Here is a 20,255-nt window from a genome sequence, read left to right as displayed (position 1 = left end):
ATTAATAATTTCTTAAATGATCAGACGGTCTATATTATTTAATAGTCTGAATTCAAATGATTTTTATAATTTTATTCTTTTTAAAACAAAATAAAAAGATTACAAATAACTTTTTTTTTACTAGTGAAAAAAATATCTCTGAATCATCAACTAATATTTTTATATATTTGCGTTTTTTTTCATAAAAGCTTAAATATATTTTTCATCTATTCAATTTTGTTTTGACATCAATTACATATAATCATAGCTATGAATAATCTAATTTTTTTTTATGTTTGTTTGAAAATGTAAAAGTGCAAAAATGATAGTAAAGTTTTATATTGTGTATTTTAATATTCTCGCTTCCCTTTCCATTAACAAACTATTTTAAATACAGTTTTTTTTTTGTTATTTGTAAATAAAAAGAGATTTTACATTATTTATTTGTAGCATAAAGATAAATGAAACGTGACATTTAAATTTCTTTAATCTTGAATTAAAGTTAATCAAGCATAATGTTAGTAAAAGTTGTTATTAATTTTACTGATATTTTTATAAAAGTCTAAAGTAATATATTTTTTTTGATAATTAAAATTATGTTAGGTAAAGTTTTTCCTAGTTTCAAAGCAGTAAATGAAGTTATTTTACAACTTAATGTATGTATATTTTTTTTCAATTAATTAATAGTATTTTTTAAGGAAAAAATTAATGAACTTTCGGAGGAAAGGAAATATATAGAAAATGCATCAAATTTTTATCGTCTTGAATATAAGGAAATTCTTCTTTATCTTAAAGATGTTATTCAAAAACAAACTTTAGAAATTGAGCGACTAGAAGAGCTAATACAAAGTGAAAAAGTTAAATATGAAGATAGTTTAAGAGAAACTGAAATAAATGGACAAAAAATGTTAACAAAAGTTGTTGCTGATAATGAAAAAATAAAATTAGAAAATTTATTAATGAAAACTCAACAAAATGCATACAAACATATGAAGTTAGAAATGGAAGGACTTTATGAAAGAATAGAAGAAATGAAGAAAGTTTTGGATGAGAAAAATGAAAAAATTAGTAAAAAAGAATTAAAAGAACGAGAAGTAGCTATTATTACTTCTGATAAAGTAAAAAAAGAAATGGAAATTGAATATGCTGAAAAAATAGCTAAAATTAAAGAAGAACTTCAGGTTCAAAATATGGCAGAGTTATGTGCTTCTAATGAGATAGGAAGAAAATTAAAAGATGAAATTAAAAATAAAAATCTTGAAATTAATGTTTACCAAGACGAGATTAAAAGTTTATTTGAACGTATAGAAACACTTGAAAAAACAATTGAAAATTATGAAAAGGAGAGAGAAAAAATGAAAAATCAGATAGCAAAAGTTGGATCCCAAACTGAGAAATCCATTAAAGAGTATAAGAAATTAATGGAGGCTTGTGAAAAATCAAAAACAAAAGAAATTCAAAAAAGAGATAAAATAATAAATGATTTAAAAAAAGAAAATGGAAATATAAGGAAAGAACTACATAAAGAATCAAAAAAATTAGCCGAAATGATGGAAGAAGTGGTAAATGAAAAAACATTGCGTGAACAAACAGTTGAAGCTCATAAGACTCAAAATCAAATGCTCAAAGATTTGAAAACTTTCTTAAATTTAACATTAGGAGATACAACTAATCAAGAATATATTGATACAATATTTTGTGAAAACAGAATAGCAATATTTGCAAAATTAGCTTTACTAGTACAAAATATTCCTCAACTTGAGTTTAAACAAAATTAAAAAAAAAACTATTTTTCTGGAGGCCATTGTAAATTAACATCTTCAACATCCAATTCAAGAATGTCTATTGATCCTGTTTCTAATTTTAGTAATTCACTTAAACATGGCCTTGTCCTACCAAAATCTCCATGGACAAACTCTTTTATGTAAGTTCCTGCTTGAGTAGTCAACCGTAAATGAAAATGATGTTCATCCATAGGTAAGGCAGACATTGTAATAATTGTTCTTGGTCTATCAAGTAAGCTTCTACGTTTTAAAACACGTACTGGTGTCTTTTGAATAATTTCAATAGGTGCTTTATCATGCAAACTTCTTATAAGATCTCCCGAAATAGGAACCTTGGAATAACAAAATGCTCTGTAACTTTTTTCTTTCTCTTCTTGTCCTTCTAACAATGATTCAACTTCTTTTTGTGAAACACGTACTAATGAATTAATTTTAATATCAACAGAAGATGAATTTATTTTATCTTCTAACATCTTACAATTATCTTTCATTTTACCAACAAGAGAATTATATATAGGAATATCTTTAACTTTTCTACAATTTTTTAATTCAATTGCAAAAGGTCTTCCCGTACCAAGCATTCTTACATCAATGTCTTCTCTACCTGAAGCCAATAACTTGTAGCTGTCAGCTTTTGTAAAATTTTTTAAAGTTTCTCCAATTAATTCTGAAACAGAACATCCCGGTATTGCTGGTACACCGATACCAATTGACCACGGAGATTGTGATAAACAACGAGAAAATTTACAGTACCTTCCACCAATAAAAACAGCTTCTCTTTCAAGAAGTATAGAATAAATAACTTTTTGTGTAGGTGATATCATATTGTATTTTTTTGCCATCTCTTCAGTAATCTTAGATCCAAATTGTGCTATCTTCATCTTTGTAAAAGAACTTGTTATTAATTCTTTAGCATCACAATTCTTTCTTTTACCACTTATATAATCTTTTGGAAAATTAAACAATAAAAATTCACTATCTTTTTCATCTAACTCTTTATTTTCTAATGTTATTGTTATCGTAAAATCAGAAGCAAGTGTTGGTTTAAGACCAAAATTCTAAATTTGGATACTAATATAAAAAAACTATAAAAAACATACAAAATTTATATGATTCATAAAATATTCAGCAGCTTCTTGTTTTAAAGAAATATTAGAATTTTTTTTTAAATAAACTTTTCCTAAAATGTGTTCTCGAAGAAAAAAAGAAACAGGAAGATTAAGAGCAAATATAAAACTAGTAGCATCATAACCTTCTTCTTTAATTTTTAAATCAGTTTCCAAACAAATTTTTTTCAAAATTTCATCATCAAATAAGCCAAAACAAGCAGAACACTGATAAGTTTCTTCGACTTTTATCAAATCAACATTTTCTTTGAATGGTAAGTTTCTGCAGTGCTCACAAAGACTGATAGTTAACTTATCTGACATGACAAATTATTTAAAAAATTTAAATTAATTATACACTTGGAATTAAGTACCTTTAAAAAATAAATCCTGTACAGAAAATAATTTTTACTTTGGATAAAATAACGAAAACAAAACTATTACAACAAAAAAAAAACATAACAAAAACAAAAAAAATTAGATTGAAATTATTTTTTATACTGTGCAGTAATTACAGCATGATCTCTTTCATATGGCTCTAAACTGACTTGTTCTTTGAGTTTAAAACCATCTTGTTTAAGTTTTTGTGCTTCTTCGGCAAAGACAGCTTCTGGTTGAGCTGTACTGTCAATACAACTAGCTTTGATTGATAAAATAATATGACCTCCAGATTTGAGGAAATATTGGGCATTAAGAGATAAAATTCTAGTACTGTCACTTTGAGCAACATCTGAGAAGACATTATCAACCATTCCAACGAGCATTCTGTATTTGTGTGGATGACGAGCATCATCAACGATTGGAATAATATTTGGTCTTTTCTTAGCAACTCCTAAAAGGTCACGTCCAGAACGATGTGAAAATTCAACAGCATAGACTAAACCTTCAGGTCCTACGAGATCTGAACAATGAGATACAGTGGTACCAGAAGCTGCACCAAGGTATAATAATTTTGAACCTGGTTTAATATGAATATTTTCAATACCACCCATAATAGCAGCAGCCAACTTTGATCTGAATGGATTCCAAACACGATATTCAGTACTGACACCATTAGTTTCAACAGAAACACGTTTTTCTCCATAGACAGAGTCACCTGGGACCATGTTTAAAGTGGCAAGAGCATCTTCTTTTCCTTTTACAATGAAAACTCCTTCATGACGATGTGGTTCAACAATAACATTTTTTCCTCCTCTCATTCCTAAGCCAGCTTTTGGTCCACCACGACCTCCTCTTCCACCTCTACCACCACGGCCTCCTCTATCTCCGAATCCACCACGGTTTCCTCTATCTCCAAATCCACCACGTCCTCCTCTATCTCCAAAACCACCACGGCCTCCTCTACCACCGCCAAATCCACCACGGCCTCCTCTATCTCCAAATCCTCCACGACCTCTTCTATCTCCAAATCCTCTGCCATTGCCGTGACTTTTAAATCCTAAATATATTTCAAATTAAAATTTTAAAAATATTTTAAAAATAAAATTTACCATTTCCTCGACCATTCGAATTAAACTCTGGACGACCCATTATAAAAATAAATTTACCTAAAAAAATTTAATATTAAATAAATAAAAAGTACACGTTTTTTGTTATTATTTACAATGGAGAAGTATGAAAAGAATAATAAAAACAAAATTAAAATTAATGAATGCACTTGGTAATATATTACTCTTTATTTAATATAATAAAGTAAGAATTTCTAGTTAAGACACGTCTCAATTTTTTTTTGTATAGTGAACTTTAACAAAGTTAACACTTTACTAAGTCATACTTGGAACGTATTTTTTTTTTTTTGTAAAAAAGTGTTATCATTAAAAAATAAAATTTATCCATAACTATGACAACACAAAATGATGAAAAATTTGCTAATGAATGGTATGAAAAAATTGTGGTAACAAAATCTTGTACTTTGAGTGATTTGATTGAAGGTTTATCGTAAGTACAATTAATGTTATTTTAAGCTTTATTTATTAAAACATTTTTAGCGAACAAATATTATCAGTAGATATACAAGAAAGGATAAATGGTCTTGACAAAATATTACTGGTAATAAAAAAATTTGACAAAGAATTTTTAACAGAAGGAGAAGTTGGATTACTTTTAGAATTTTTTATAGCTAAAATAAATGACTTTGCTTTAGAGAAAAGCTGTGCTATTGAAGGAACTCGTTATGTATTATATAATAATAAAAATATTCCAAAAAATTGTGAGAAAGAAATTTTTCAAGGAATTTTCAAAGATGCTAATGTACAGTCATGGAGAGTATCTGATAGAGGATATTTATTTGATATATTTAGTTTTCTTATTGCAACAGAAGAACGTATAAATAATTTAAAGATTCTTGAAAGCGATGTTGTCTTGGCTTTTGTTACAGCGTCAAATGGTGAAAAAGATCCAAGATTATTAATGAAAGTTTTTAAAATATTTTTACAAATTGTTAAATATTTTTCATTGGGACATTTTGTTGAGGATATGTTTGATGTTGTTGCTTGTTATTATCCTGTTGAATACACTCCACCAGAAAATGATACAATTAATATAACTAAAGAAATGTTAAGTACTGCTTGTGAGAAATGTCTTTTATCAACAAAAAGTTTTAATTCGTATTGTCATGCTCTTATTCAAGATCGATTAACTGAAAGTGATGAAGACAATCCATTAGAAGGAAAATTGTATGATTGTATATTTCTAAAAAAAGCTATTAGTGCATTTGGTATTGTTGGTTCCGCTCCTTATATTAAAGATTACTTTACTGCTTTTAGAAGTATAATTCTAAATCCTACTTTGAAGCAATGTCAACATTCAATACCAAAAGAAATTAGAGAAGTTATTCATTTTATAATGATAGAATTGCAAAAAAATGGTGAACGCGGAAACAAACTAATTCAAACGATAACTGATGAAATGCTTGAGAATGCTGAACCATTTATCGTTCAAGCAGAGATGGGTCTTTGTGCAAGAACTTTAGATTTTATTTACTCTGTTTATGAAATTATAAAGAATGAAGAAATAAAGACAAAAGCACTTTATTGGATTGGTATTTTATTAGAAGGTAAAACATTACAAAGTAAAGAAAATCATAAAGAAATAATCGAAGAATCTTTACCCTTCTTAATTAAATTTCTGTCATTGTCTACTGTATTTGGAGAAGAAATAGATACGATTTATAGACAATTAGAAAATCTTGAGAGTCAATTTAGTGATATTATTTTTGAACATGAATGTGCAGTTGAATCATTTCTATTAAAAAATGACTTTGAAAAATATTACAAAAGATTTCTTCAACTTGGTATTAGTAATATAGTGGAAAAAAAATTTATTTTGAATCATAGCTTCTTTAAACTGTGTCACGAAATTTCCCGAAAATATCCTTTATTATTAGTTGATGAATTGTCAAAGCAAGATGAATCTTTTTTGAAAAATCCTCATGTTTTGAGTATTTTCATTTCAGCTTTAGTTGATGAAAACTCATGGGATTTAATGGAAAAATATATTTTTATGAACATCAATGTAAATGGTTTCAATGACGAAATATCAGAAATATTGATAAATTTATTAAAAAATGGAGGTAATGTTGTTGCAAAATTTATCAATATGCTTATTAAAAATTGTGATGTACTGGGAAGACATCAAAATATACATCATTCTAGAGTTGTTGCAGAAATGGGGTTATATTTAAAGGAAGAAAAACATAATGAAATTGTTAATTTGTGTATAAAAGTACTTGAAGAAAAAAATATGGATATATTAGGTGGTCAAATTTTAAATACAGAAAAAAACTTCCAATTTTTATTGTATATTGTATTTCCATTGTTAGTTCAATCTAAAATTATGACAATTGAAAATGTTAAGATGATTGTTTCTATATCAAAAAGAAAGTTTGAAGAAAGAATAATTTATGGTTCTTATATTAGTCATTCTACTGATATTAATAGTGTCAATATTTTTTCCAATAATGACATGGAAGATCTTGAAACAAGAATACATGTTATAAAAATTTTATCTATCAAGAATCATCCTAATTATGTTAAACTTATTCATAATCTTTTTGATGATATCAATAATGAAAAAATCAAAGAACATGATCATGAAATATTAATTAATTTATTTAATTTTGATGGGCTATATAATGATCCTCTTTTGTGTAACTACTCACATTCACTTCTTTGGAGGCAAAGATATTTCTGTAAATTTGTTGAAATATTTATGGAACATTATTTATTTTCTGTAACTTTCTCTTTATATTTTGCTTTACTTCAACCAATGCTTTCATTTGCCACAACAATCACTATTCCTATGAATGTTGAATTACTTTATCTATTACCGGTTATTGTTGATGCTTTAATGCAAGTTAAAGATATTAAAACTGAAACAGATCATCATGCTGTAATTTCTTTGTTAAATGGATTAAATCAATTATTACCAATGGCACCATTAGAAGAAGTACAACAACAAACTATAGATAATATTATAATTAAGCTCCTGGAATTTATTCAAGATACATCTCAACCTTTGATAACATTACAATCTTTAATTGTTCTTGAAACATTAACAAAAATAGCACCAGTTGAAAGAATTTCAATATTTTATACAAAAGTAATTAATGCACTTTCAATTGCTGCTAAATGCCCGAAAAGAGCTATACGTTTAGCTTCTGCCAAAATACGTAATCAATGGGAAATTTTATTGTAATATTTTTATACACAAATTAGTTGAACTAGAAAATAAAAATAAAATAATTAATATTTAGGATTTAAATTTGGTTTTTTAGCAGGTGGTGGTGGTTGATCCATTTTATTTTTAGGTAATTTATATCCATTTCCACTAAATGGTCTTCCCTGAGCTTCTTTTTTATGTACAAAATTCCTCCAACTTACGCGTCTTTCATCGCGAGATTCTTCATAATTTTTCTTAAATTCTTCTTCTAATTTTCTTTTTTCAACTGCTTTTGTTGCTTCCTCAGCTTTACGAATTTTTTCATTTTGTTCCCTCTCTTCTAACATTTTTCTTTTTCTTTCACGATCAGCAAAAACTTTTGTAACAACAACCCATAACATTTTTGAGTATCCTTCTGATGTATCTTCTGGTATATCTGTAGATTTACCTTCTTTTTTTAATTTTCTTTTTTTTTCACTCATCATAATTGCTAATCTAGCTCTAGCTTCAGCATAACCATCTTTTATTTTAGCTAGTTTTGCAGGATCTTCTATTGCTTCAATTGCTTTTTTTAAAATATCAAATGCTCTATCTGCACGTTCTCTGTCATCTGGATTTTTATCTGGATGGACAAGAACAGAAAGACGTTTAAACCTTTTCTTACAATCATCTATTGAACTTTCAGGATCAATCTGTAAAACTTCAAAAGGATTTAAATTAAGATAAGTAGAACCAGGTTTTAATAATCTATCAATCTGTTGAACTGATGTTAATACAGCATCTTTTTTTTCCAACTGTTTGAGATCTGTGTAAAATCTTTCAAATTCATCAATAGAATCCATAATAGATAAATTAAAAAATTACTACAAAATAATACAAAAAAAATATTGTTGAAAAAGCAACAATAATCCTATAAAGACAAAATTGGAAATAAGTGTACCAAGTTTAAATTCAACAAACTTTAAAAAAAATTTTCTACAAAGTAACTTGAATCATATTTATTTATTTTTTTGTAAAATAATAATAAAATAACTTTTTTTCATTTGGGTTCAAACATTAAATATATAATATATTTTAAAAATCTTATTTTTTTATTTACAAATACACATTATATATACATATATATATATTTACAAAAAAAAAGAGAAATTCTTTCATAAGATATTTCTACTGATCATTATATTTTAAATACATATCAAGCATGTCACTAGTAACAGTAGATGGTGTTTTTGAAATATAAAATGTAAAGTCATCTTCACATACCGGTAAGTAAGGAGTACTGTCAAAAGTTCCATCAGTCAAAGAGTCTATGTCAATGTTAGAAAAAAAATCTTCAACAGCTCTAAGTGATGCTCTACGACATATTTTAACTATATCTGAAGCTGAATAACCCTCCAATTTCTCTGCTATTCTATGGAAATCAAATGTTTTATCTAGGTCTAAATCAAAAAGACAATTTTTTAAGATGGTCACTCTTGCATCAACACACGGTAATGGAACCAAAAATCTAACGTCGAAACGTCTTAAAACTGCAGCATCAATATCCCAAGGTGTATTGGTAGCTCCAATAAGACATACATCTTCATCACATTTATTTAATTCTATAAATATTATTATTAATATAAAAAATTTTAAAAATACCTTCAAAACGAACAAGAAATTCTGACATAAATCTTCTTGTTGCTTCATGCTCCGTTTTTGATCCTCGCTTCATACAAAATCCGTCCAGTTCATCAAAGAATAAAACTGATGGAGCAAAATGTCTTGCCATTTCAAAAAGAGACTTAATAAGTTTTTCAGAGTCACCTCGCCACTTTGATGTTATTATAGAAGGTGACACCATCAAAAATCTTCGCCCACACTCATTTGCTAAAGCTTTACCAATAAGGGTTTTCCCTGTTCCTGGAGGCCCATACAAAAGGAATGTTCTCAGTGATTGTCGAATTCCTTTGAAAATATTTTTAAATTGAGGTGCAAATTTAACATTTAGAAGAAGACATTTTTTGACGTCATCTAATCCTACTACGCTATCCCACGTCGTATCACTATGGCTATCTGAGATACAAGTATTCAAAACATTAGAAAGATCGGTAGGTAATGAAGCCATGAAATCATCACCTGCATCACAAGTTTTATTTTCTACTGGTTCTATTTTTGGAACTTCACTTAAAACATTTACAGGAGATCCAATATTTATCTTATTTTTTTTTCTCGAAGAAGCCAATCCAACACCTCTAGATTTTCTTGTTCCATTACGAGGTGCCCTTGGAGTAATTCTTCCTTTTTGCATCACCTTGCGATGTGACATAGTTTTTCTTTGAGGAGTGACAGTTCCTATTTCACAATTACATTCATCTAAATTAATACACGTAATACTTTCTTTATCTTTAGAAGCAAAAACTTTAATATATTGTACTATGGTATTTTCAATATCCTTATATTCATTGTAGATCTAAAAAATAAGATATATTTGGTAAACTTAAATCATAATATACCTTCTGACATGAAGATCTTTTTTCTTGCTCACCAGGTGGTGGTATTTGATTTCTGATCTGTACAAGTACTTTTGAACACCGATCTTTAGCTTCAGAAAAAGAACCCGATTTCAAAAGATTAACGATGGTATTTTTTTCTGGACCAAATATATGACTCATATGGTTAATGTTTAGATAATACAATGACTTTAAATGGTTAAATTATTTGTTATCTTAAATTACTTTTTAAAAAGTTATGTAATATATAAAATGAAATGATTATAAGTATCAATCAAACATTTTATTTATTGTTAAATATTTTTAAATATCATTTAAAGATTAATGTTCTCAATAAAAACGATGAAATCTGTGTGAGGTGATTACATGATTTTCCATAGAAATGTGTCGGATTTTTAAAAGGCATTGAAGATTTTTTCTGATAATCAGTTGTTTTGAAGATCTTTGATTTTGTTCTCAAATTTTTTTTTTGACAACACTTTTCATGTTTTTAAAAATATATGATGTAAGGGAATTTTTTTTAAAAGTATACATTTGGTAGAAATTGATATCAGAAACTATTTACTTTTCTATTTAAAAATTAAGATAAAAAATTTCAATAAGTTTCTTTTTCAAAACAATATCTGAATCAGAAATATTAAAGATTTCAGTTAATTTTGTTGCTTGTTTATTAATTAGAATAGTTTTTCAAGATTTATTTTTTAAATTAAAAATGATATCATATCATTTATGATTTATTCACTTTTTATATATTTTATGATATGTATACATATATATAATAGTTGAGTATAATTTTTTTATGCATACAAATATGTCTCTATTGTTTTTTTTTTTTAATTGAAGGTATTTTTATTACTATTTTGTAAGAATTATTGATATGTTAAAAAAAAATGACAAACCATTACCTTTTTTTTTTAATATTTACATTAATATCCATAGTGATAAGAAAAAAGATTTTTTTTTCCTGTGTAATACATACATACAACTAGGGAGAAAGATATAAAATAATGCGATAAAATATAGTGTAGGCAACCAACAATTATTTATTTTGTCATGTTGTAGTTTTTATTTCGAAATATTTCTCTCTTTACAATTTTATATATTTCAAAATTTTTATAATCAATTTTATTAAACATAACTATTTAAGCGTCTTCTTTTAACTTTTAAAATCATTTTTACTTATTATTTTCATTTTATAATTTAGATATGGCCTCAGCTAAAGATACAAAAAGTGACTCTACTACTTCAAATAAATCTGATTTAAATGAAATGCTTAAATTAAATGAGGATGCTTTTGCTAATTTGTTGAAACAACAATTACCACCAGCACCTCGAAATCAATTTTATGGTGATGGACCTTTCACAGAGTATATGGATAAGAATGCTATATTTTTCTCACAAATTGAAAATCTTTCAGAAACTGAAAAAACTGCTCATCTTCTTGGATGTTTGGCTGATAATGTCTATAAACTTCTTAAACTTTCAAGACCAAATATACCTTTGTCAAAATGTAATTATTCAGAATTGGTAGATGACTTGATGAAATCTTATGCTGAAACAATAAAGTATGCTCGTGATTACACCAAATTACTTTTAATACAAGATTGTTATTGTAATATAAATGACTTACATAGAACGAAAATTGCAGAATGGAGAAATCTTGAAGAAACAACATCTCAAAAGATTCCTGATCTTGTAAAAATACTTCTTATTTTTGATAATTATAAAGAACCAATAAAACTAATAGCAGAAAAATACATTCAAGATCATCATAGTAAGTTAAATTTGAATGATTTTTGTGCTTACATGGAATCTGAATCATTGTTTGTTCAAGAAAATAGTTGTGGTGTTGGAGCTTTTAAAAAAGGAAGATCAAGAAAATAAGTATTTTATTTAAAAAAGTACAACTTAATATATAATATTTGATAATTACTTAAATTGGTAATAAAAATTTATCTTGGTTTATTTTATACATTATTATTGATTATAAAATTGCATCTGTAATAAAATATTTCATTTATTATACTAATACAAAAGGGATTGAATCATCATGATAATATATATATAACATTTTCTATTATCTTTTTTTTATTATATTTAAATATGTAATAAAGTTAAGTGTCAATTTATTAAGCATTAAAGATAATTTTCTTATTTACCAATCATCGTAAAGATAAAATTACTATTAATAAATTTATTATTTTAAAGTACATACAGCTGTTAAAAGAATTATTAGTCATTACTTTTATCTATTAAAGTAGAAATAAACATTAAAATTTTTCTTTTAAAACACCAAAATTAAAATTTATTTAAATATAATTTTTTTTTATAACATGCTTAACTTTGTTTTTGAAGTTAAATGTAAACAGTGTATTATATTACATTTAAAATTTTTTTTATTAAAAATAAAAAAGGTCTAAAAAAGTTTTTTTTTTTAACAATTTATTTTTTTATTTATTTGTGAGTAATTGCAATAAAAATCATACATACGACTGACTATTATTTTTTTTCATAAAATATATTTTTTCTTTATTTACTAAAGATAAGAAATTATATTTAACGATATTTAAATATAACCATATCATTTTAGAAGTACAATATAATTTTTTTCGTTTTTTTCTTTAAAGATTTCTATATATGGTTTTATAAGTGGGAGTAAGATAAATAGTTTTTTAATCATTAGCTAAGATATTTTTAGTAAAAAAAATGCATAATAATTTATTAGAACTATAAATAAAAAGGTTATCAAATAAACTATTAGAGATTGAAGTTTTATTATAATCAAAAAAATATTTTTTACAACAATTTTTATAATGTTGTTATGATTAATGAACACTTTATAATTATAATACAATTTTTTAAAAAAGTATTTGTATTATTAAAAAATTATATAAACATTTTTTGATTATTATAATATAAAAAAAAATATTTTTTCTTTTTCAATGTAATTATTTCATACTTCTTGTGATTTTCTTTTAAAATATCCCATAAAAAAGTTTTTCTCTTTTTATAAAAATTAAAATAATAATAGTATATTTATGAATTATAAAAAATAATTATTTAATATTTCTTATTTATTAATATTTCATCTTTTATAAATGATTTCCTGCCTTTTTCATATCTTATGTAATAATAATAAATTAATATTTTATGAAGATTTATTAAATATTAATTTATTTAAAGATATTATATAAATGAAACCATGCATTTAATTAATTAAATGAATAGCATTTATAATAAGTGTATTTTAAATAATATTAAATTTTTTAATTTTTGAGTTTTTAACATTTAAAAATATGTATTATTTTTTTTTTGTAATAGTATAAACATTTATAGTTATAAATTGCACAATAAATACATGAATAAAAAAAAAATTAAAGTTCATACTGAATTATTAATTATATTGAATAAATGTTTACAATAATATGAAATAAAAATGCAAATAACATTATTAAAAATCTATTTTTTTTAAATGAATCATTTATTCGAAGTATGTAAAGTACATGTTGTTTAAAAAAAAATTGTTATCCTTTTTATTAAGTCTGACGATAATTTTATATTTAACTTTTATATTTTTACTGGTATATTTAAAAAAAAAAGATTTAATTCTACCATAAATGTTTTTTGCTGACTAAATATAGTTTAAAAAATTGTTTAAAATTCAAATATAAAAAAAAACAAAGTATTTTTTTACAATGAAACATTAAATCATAAATTTTAGTAAATGTAATTAAATAAAATTATAATATATAGTTAAAAAAATTAATTTTATTGGTTATTTAAAAATTATTCTAATTAAGTCATCGTTTAGGCACATAATTAATTTTAAAAAAAATAAAATCTAATTTATATTTAATAAAATAAATGAAAAAATACAGGCAATCATTGTAGTTGAATAACTTCTTATAGTAAAACTAGAAGATGATAAAGTTGCTTGAGACCATGATGGTTCTGCAATTAGTCTTCCAACAAAAGGATCTCCTGTAAACATAGTAATTTCAGAGACACTTGTTATATCTAATGTATTATTTCTAGCTTCAGCATCACGTAAAACCTTTTCTAACATTAATTTTCTAACAAAAAAAAATAATTAAGAATTTATTTTATATAAAAATTAATTTTTTAAATTACCTTATGTAAGCTTTCTCATTAAAGTCAAAATGAGCATACAATTCTTTATCTAATCTTACATGATTAGAAGCATTCAATTTTCCATCATTACAGTTATCTCCTTTAGCACATAGGCATGTAATTAAGCCCTGAATTAATTGACAAAGAAATGTATGTTCACTAAATAATTCAACTGAATCTTCAGCTTGTGCCATTGTATTTTTTCTATTTCCAACACGTTCCATCTCCTCATTTGTTGCATTAAGACAACCAGCCGAAAAAAGATTATGTGTCCTTGTTGTATGTTTTCTCATGTAACAAATGTTACCTTTACAAAATGAAGCTTTGTTATAACATGAATGAAATGTTAATCCATCAATAGATTTGTAATTGGTACAAAAATAACAACTTTAAATAAAATATAATCCTATATTTTTATTTTAAATGCATAATTATATATAGAATATATATACGAATATATATATATTTAAAAAAAAAAAAAGAAAAAAAACTTACGTTCTATAATGACTAACATTCCAATTTGGGAATTCATTACTTTTATAATTTGATAAAATACATTTATATATAGAAAATATTATATGAAAAAAAAATAAATTTAATTTATTCATATTTTTTCTTTCAACTTAAAAATGTTTTAATTAAAAAAAATTTATTTGTAATGAGTATTTTAATGGTATGTTATTATTACAAAAAAAAAATGTAAAAAAAAAAATTTTAAAAAAGAAAATATTAAAAAATGAATACTTAAAAACATAAAATTATTTTACAGTAAAAATATGGAAATGAATAGATTCATAAGAGTAAAAATATTATAAAATAACAAATAAACATTAATTTTAATTATTATGTCCTTTAATTTGTTATATTAATAGTTAATCATGTTAATAGTTATTTTTTTCTTTATATATATACAAATATTTTTTCTATATAAACATAGTACGAAAATATAAAAAAAAAATTTCTATTTTTATACATAAAATTTATGGGAGAAAATATTATTTTTTTTTTTTTAAAGTTTTTAAATATCAGATGTCTTTAATTCAAAATTTTAGATTATGTTTATATTTTGTATAATTTAAAAATTTTTTGTTAGACAAGAAAAGTCATGGTAAAATGAAATAATAAAAATTTAGAAAGATGAGTTATTATAAAAAGAAAAAAAAAATATTATAAATTAATTATATTTATATAAATGAGAAATAAATGAAACATTCAAAGTATTATTATTTTATAATATATCTTTTTATAGTATAAAGAAATATAGATATAAAACTTATTAATAAAAATTAAAACAATTTTTAAGATTGTCTATTCATAAAAATTATGCAAATATAATGATAATATTTCGGAGGTTGGAAAGGAAAAGATAAATAAATAGAGATTTCCCTTTTTTTTTTTGCCAGTACACTACCGTACATTAAAATAGATGGATATTTATATGCTATCTAATTTTGTTTGCAACAAATTTAAAAATATATGATACTAACAATTTTTAATAATATTAATTAAATTTTTATGTTTCTTTAAATATAATATTTAATCATTACAATTATAATAATTGTAATCTTTTTTTTTTTTTGTTAAAATTTTTTTTTTTTTATATATAATGAGATGTAAACAATACATATAATAAATAAATAGACTTCTTTATGTTGAGATATATAAATAAAAATATTAATAAAAAAGATATAAGTATTAAACGAAACACTTATCTTTAGTTTCTGGATATAAATTATTTAATTTTTTATAAAACATTGACTGAGCTTTGACTAAATCTATTCTTGCACCCTGGACAACGGATGCTACAAATAAAATGTTTTCTGATGTTCTTTCATCCATTTGATGGTAGGCAAAAACATCATTTAATATTAAAAAATGATATCCCGCTCTACACATCTCTCTTCTCTAAAAAAAATATTTTTTTTAAATATATAAAATAATAAATTATAAATAAATATATTTTATCTTACATGTTCTGTAGTTACATCTAAAGGATATGGAAATGTTTCTTCATAAAGTGGAATATCTTTTCTTGTTATTATTTGTGGTTCCCAATATCCATTATTATATGGTTGTTCATACTGAATTGATGGTTCTTTTTTTTCAGGACTTTTCAACCACTCTTCTAATTTTAAAGTTTTATCATCAATAGAAATATTTATTTGTTCAAATTCTGATGCATGTCCATTATTAATTAATTCATTTAATTGCTTTTTATTTTTAATTACATAGTTGGTTGAATGATTAATTTCAAAAGATCTAAAAATTAATGCATTTTTACTCTTTTTTGTTAATTTTTTTTTAGCTATTTTTAAAACTTTATCATAAAAATTATAACTAAAATATTGATCTGATTCTGAAAGTACAACATAATTAGACTTTGTTTCTTTATATATAATATTTCTCATAGCATTAATAGGATAGTTAATTGCTTCTTTAATTTTTATTCCTAATGATGTTGATGATGGATTACATACTTCAATTAATTTATCCCATTCATTACAGTTGAAATCTTTTAAATATCCTTTTAATTCTGACTGAGTAGTATTACTCATCTCAGTACTATAAATAAAATATGCCCATATTTTTTTTTTAGATTTGGTAATTGAATTTATTCTACAATAGGCACAATATGAAGAATTAGATTTTATATCTTTTGATTCCATAAAAACACTTAAAATTACAGGACCTTTCCATTCTTCAATTTGTTTTCTATATTTTTTTTCATTTTCTGTTGATCGTATATGTAGACCTAATGTTATTGTATTTTTTATATTTTTTACATTACCTTTAATAGGTGAATAATAAATTAAATCTTTATTATGTTTAATATAACTATCACCTTAAAAATAAAAAAAAAATATTATTTAGATTAAAAATAAAAGACATATTTCATACTTTTTAATTTTTTTTTCTTTCCATTTAATATATGGCAGTGTAAAAGAAATATAATAAAATAATAAATAATTTCCATATTATGTGAACTAAAAATTAATCATTATGTAAAATTTAAAAAATAAAATATATAAATAAGAATAGTAAAAAAAAATAAATATATATTATTAATTTTCTAACATGTTTTTTTTTTTTTTAAATATATAGCATTATTTTTTTTTTAAAAAAAATTAATTTTTAATTTATTAATTTAGGTTAAAAAAAGTAATTATTTAAGCATTGAATAAAAGATACTAGTTTAGTAATTTTTTTATTTTTTTAGAAGGATATAGTTGTGATTGATTACTATTAAGTATTTAGATTTTTTTTTTATTTTCTGATTATATTATTATAACATTATTTAAATAAAAAATTTTCTCTCTTATTATACAAAATAAAATAAAAGATAAATACATTTTTTTTTATTTATATTGTTTTATGTATGCTAAAATGTATGGTATGAAATGCAAAAATGATTAATTAAAATTACACAATTAATTTTTTATATTTATATAATTGATAAGATTTGTAATAATTGGTTTTTTTTTTGAATTTTTATTTCAATATAAATTTCATTAACCAAATGATTTATTTTTCTCAAATGATGCTGTTTTTAAAACATTACGAATTTTTTTTGTATCAGAATCACAAAATTTATTCATACTTTTTTCTTGTGTTGCTTTTTTACTGGTTGTTGATTTTGATTTATTCCTACTTTTTTCCTCAACTTTATCACTATTAAGTAACTCTTCATCATTAAAATCAATTAATCTGGCATATTTTGGATTTCCATCATTATCAACAGCATCATGAACTTTGTCATCTTTATCAGAATACTCTTCTTTATTACCTCCTTTATTATTTTTTCTTTTTTTCTTTGAAGATTTATTAGTTTCACTATTTTCATTATTTTTTTCTCTAGTAACAACTAAATCTAATGATTTACTTTTGTGACATATCTTATGAACTGGAGTTAAAGTTGAATTTCCTTCAAATTCATTAGCTGTTTTTAAAATTAAAATTCCTTTCATTTTTTTTCTTTTTTTAGCATTTATTTTTTCTTTATCAAATGTTAAATCATTTGTATTTGTAGGTGATGTTTTGCCAAATAATCTATTTTTTTTATGTTTTCCATTATTTTTCTTACCTTTTTCATTTCCATGTCCATGTATTTTTGAAGTATCTACCATTTCATCAATTAGTTTCTTTTTTTTATTTTGTATTACATTTCTTGTTTTATTTATATCATTACTTAATGAATTATGAGGTGATGTTTTAGAATTTGTGTTATAATTTTTTTGTTCTCCTTTTTTAAAATTAGTATTACCAGTACATTTAACAATAAAATTTATATACCAAAATATAAACAACAAAAAATGATATATTTGATAATTTAAAAAATATTCAAATATACAAAAAAACATTTTTAATAAAAAAAAAAATGGAAATTTATTTATTTTTGTAAGTATATTTAATAAAAAAATTTTCATACAAATTGTTATGCATACAATTATTATATATTCAAATACCTATATAGTTTTACAAATGATATTTAAAAATTTATATATAAATAAAATATGAAGTAAAATTTATTTCCATCAATTATACTAACTAATAAATTGGAAAGAAATTTTCTTTCAAAGTATTGTGATAAAAAAAAATTTTTTTTTCACTGGAATAAATTTATGAATAAAATTTAAATACATCTTAAATGATTATGGAAAAATGACATAAAGTTGATTCATTAATAATATTATAAATAATTTTTATTATAAATGTAAATTTTACATTCGTGTCTTGAGAATTAATAAGTATAATTATTGAATTTTTTAAAAGCAATTTATTGTTATATTTTACATTTCTTCTTTTAATGAAATTATCATAAATATGCAAAAATAAGATTTTTAAGAAGGCATTTCATTCTTTTAATTATAAAGTGCTTTGTTTAACACTATATATATATATATATTAATTGTAATACATTTCATTTTATAAAATTTTAAGTAAGAATGAGGTATAATTAAAATAGTAAATTAAAAATAAATATATTTTATTATACTAATGAATATAGATATATTCTTAAAAATGACGATATATATAAATATATATAATATTAATTTGATTATTAAAATTTTTTAGGGAACATCTAAAACACTTAATAAAACATTTTTATTAAAAATTTTTTCGTTTTGTTTATATTCTAGTAAAGTAACTCTAAGAACTAAGATCAGATATTTTAATATTTTTTTCTTTTCGTTTATATATATATATATTGAAATATATTCTAAACAAAAGTTTTTTTTTTACATTTTCATTGTTTATTTTGTTTTGATTTTAATTATCTCTTTTAAATTCAAAAGTGCAAATTTTTATTTTTCATTTCATTTCCTCTCACTATTTATATTATATATAATTTTATTAAAATTTTTATTACCTTATTTATTCATTTTTTTTTTGAAAAATTACTCGTGACATAAAATAGCACAAAAAAAAAATATTTGGCATATATTTAATTTATTTCTTAAATTTTTTTTTAATAAAATTTTATTTATTATATGTTTTATTATTTTATATACTAATATATCATTTTAGTAGTGTTTTTGTCAATTAAGAGCATTAAAAATGCTTCAAAGTTTGCCACTTAAATCCATTTATAGAAGTACTTTATTATAATAAATTTTTTTTTTTTATTTTATTATTTTAATACTAAATGATGTAAAGATTTTTTTTTTTAACTTTCAAAACCAACAAGAAAATATATTTTTATTAAATTTATTATGTAAAAAACATAATCTACTTTAATGTTAAGATAACGTGTCTAAATTATCAATTCTTTTTTAATTTACGTTAATTAAATTATTGTAGTTAAACGTGTAAAAAAATGAAATATATAGAAAAAAGTATTGAAAAAAAAAAATACTTTTTTTACTTTTTATAAATTTTAAATTTATTTATTTTACTTAACTATTTTTAGAATAATATAATTTAAATTAAGAAACATATGTTAATAATTTAAAAAAAAATGATAAATGGCATGTTATTATAATATTTTCTTCAAACTAAACAAATATTATTAAATCCCAAAGCATTCATCCAAAGTAATATTGAAAATATAAATTAAAATTTTTATTACATATTAATTTTAAAGTTACAAATAAAGTAAAAATATA

At 22.6% G+C, this 20,255-nt stretch overlaps 8 protein-coding genes across 8 annotated transcripts; 3 read left to right on the top strand and 5 right to left on the bottom strand.

Annotated features, from left to right (window-relative positions):
- Positions 1–575: 575 nt before the first annotated feature.
- Positions 576–1,757, top strand: SRAE_1000026900 (Hypothetical protein; the record flags this gene model as incomplete). The annotated part of the gene is made up of 2 exons (XM_024647081.1): positions 576–635; positions 678–1,757. The coding sequence occupies 2 exons, from the start codon at positions 576–578 to the stop codon at positions 1,755–1,757; spliced, it is 1,140 nt and encodes a 379-aa protein (XP_024501195.1).
- Positions 1,758–1,765: 8 nt separating this feature from the next.
- Positions 1,766–4,399, bottom strand: SRAE_1000026800 (Putative tRNA pseudouridine synthase Pus10; the record flags this gene model as incomplete). Its single annotated transcript, XM_024647080.1, has 5 exons — positions 1,766–2,821; positions 2,864–3,186; positions 3,244–3,259; positions 3,385–4,307; positions 4,360–4,399. 5 exons carry the CDS (start codon positions 4,397–4,399, stop codon positions 1,766–1,768), a joined length of 2,358 nt encoding a protein of 785 aa, XP_024501194.1.
- Positions 4,400–4,709: 310 nt separating this feature from the next.
- SRAE_1000026700 (MMS19 nucleotide excision repair protein homolog) lies at positions 4,710–7,564 on the top strand (the record flags this gene model as incomplete). The annotated part of the gene is made up of 2 exons (XM_024647079.1): positions 4,710–4,807; positions 4,858–7,564. The coding sequence occupies 2 exons, from the start codon at positions 4,710–4,712 to the stop codon at positions 7,562–7,564; spliced, it is 2,805 nt and encodes a 934-aa protein (XP_024501193.1).
- A 47-nt stretch (positions 7,565–7,611) lies between these two features.
- SRAE_1000026600 (DnaJ homolog subfamily C member 8) lies at positions 7,612–8,370 on the bottom strand (the record flags this gene model as incomplete). Its single annotated transcript, XM_024647078.1, has 1 exon — positions 7,612–8,370. The coding sequence occupies one exon, from the start codon at positions 8,368–8,370 to the stop codon at positions 7,612–7,614; it is 759 nt and encodes a 252-aa protein (XP_024501192.1).
- A 325-nt stretch (positions 8,371–8,695) lies between these two features.
- SRAE_1000026500 (AAA+ ATPase domain and ATPase, AAA-type, core domain and P-loop containing nucleoside triphosphate hydrolase domain-containing protein) lies at positions 8,696–10,182 on the bottom strand (the record flags this gene model as incomplete). The annotated part of the gene is made up of 3 exons (XM_024647077.1): positions 8,696–9,129; positions 9,170–9,980; positions 10,024–10,182. 3 exons carry the CDS (start codon positions 10,180–10,182, stop codon positions 8,696–8,698), a joined length of 1,404 nt encoding a protein of 467 aa, XP_024501191.1.
- Positions 10,183–11,226: 1,044 nt separating this feature from the next.
- On the top strand, positions 11,227–11,904 carry SRAE_1000026400 (Hypothetical protein; the record flags this gene model as incomplete). The annotated part of the gene is made up of 1 exon (XM_024647076.1): positions 11,227–11,904. One exon carries the CDS (start codon positions 11,227–11,229, stop codon positions 11,902–11,904), a length of 678 nt encoding a protein of 225 aa, XP_024501190.1.
- A 1,957-nt stretch (positions 11,905–13,861) lies between these two features.
- SRAE_1000026300 (Hypothetical protein) lies at positions 13,862–14,759 on the bottom strand (the record flags this gene model as incomplete). The annotated part of the gene is made up of 3 exons (XM_024647075.1): positions 13,862–14,093; positions 14,152–14,538; positions 14,647–14,759. 3 exons carry the CDS (start codon positions 14,757–14,759, stop codon positions 13,862–13,864), a joined length of 732 nt encoding a protein of 243 aa, XP_024501189.1.
- Positions 14,760–15,846: 1,087 nt separating this feature from the next.
- SRAE_1000026200 (N-acetyllactosaminide beta-1,3-N-acetylglucosaminyltransferase) lies at positions 15,847–18,275 on the bottom strand (the record flags this gene model as incomplete). The annotated part of the gene is made up of 3 exons (XM_024647073.1): positions 15,847–16,056; positions 16,122–16,993; positions 17,750–18,275. 3 exons carry the CDS (start codon positions 18,273–18,275, stop codon positions 15,847–15,849), a joined length of 1,608 nt encoding a protein of 535 aa, XP_024501188.1.
- Positions 18,276–20,255: the final 1,980 nt, after the last annotated feature.

Source organism: Strongyloides ratti (genome assembly GCF_001040885.1).
Source record: "Strongyloides ratti genome assembly S_ratti_ED321, chromosome : 1".
Classification (NCBI taxonomy): domain Eukaryota; kingdom Metazoa; phylum Nematoda; class Chromadorea; order Rhabditida; family Strongyloididae; genus Strongyloides; species Strongyloides ratti.
The sequence above is the reverse complement of the archived record's forward strand: the minus strand, read 5'-3'. Positions and strand labels throughout refer to the sequence as shown.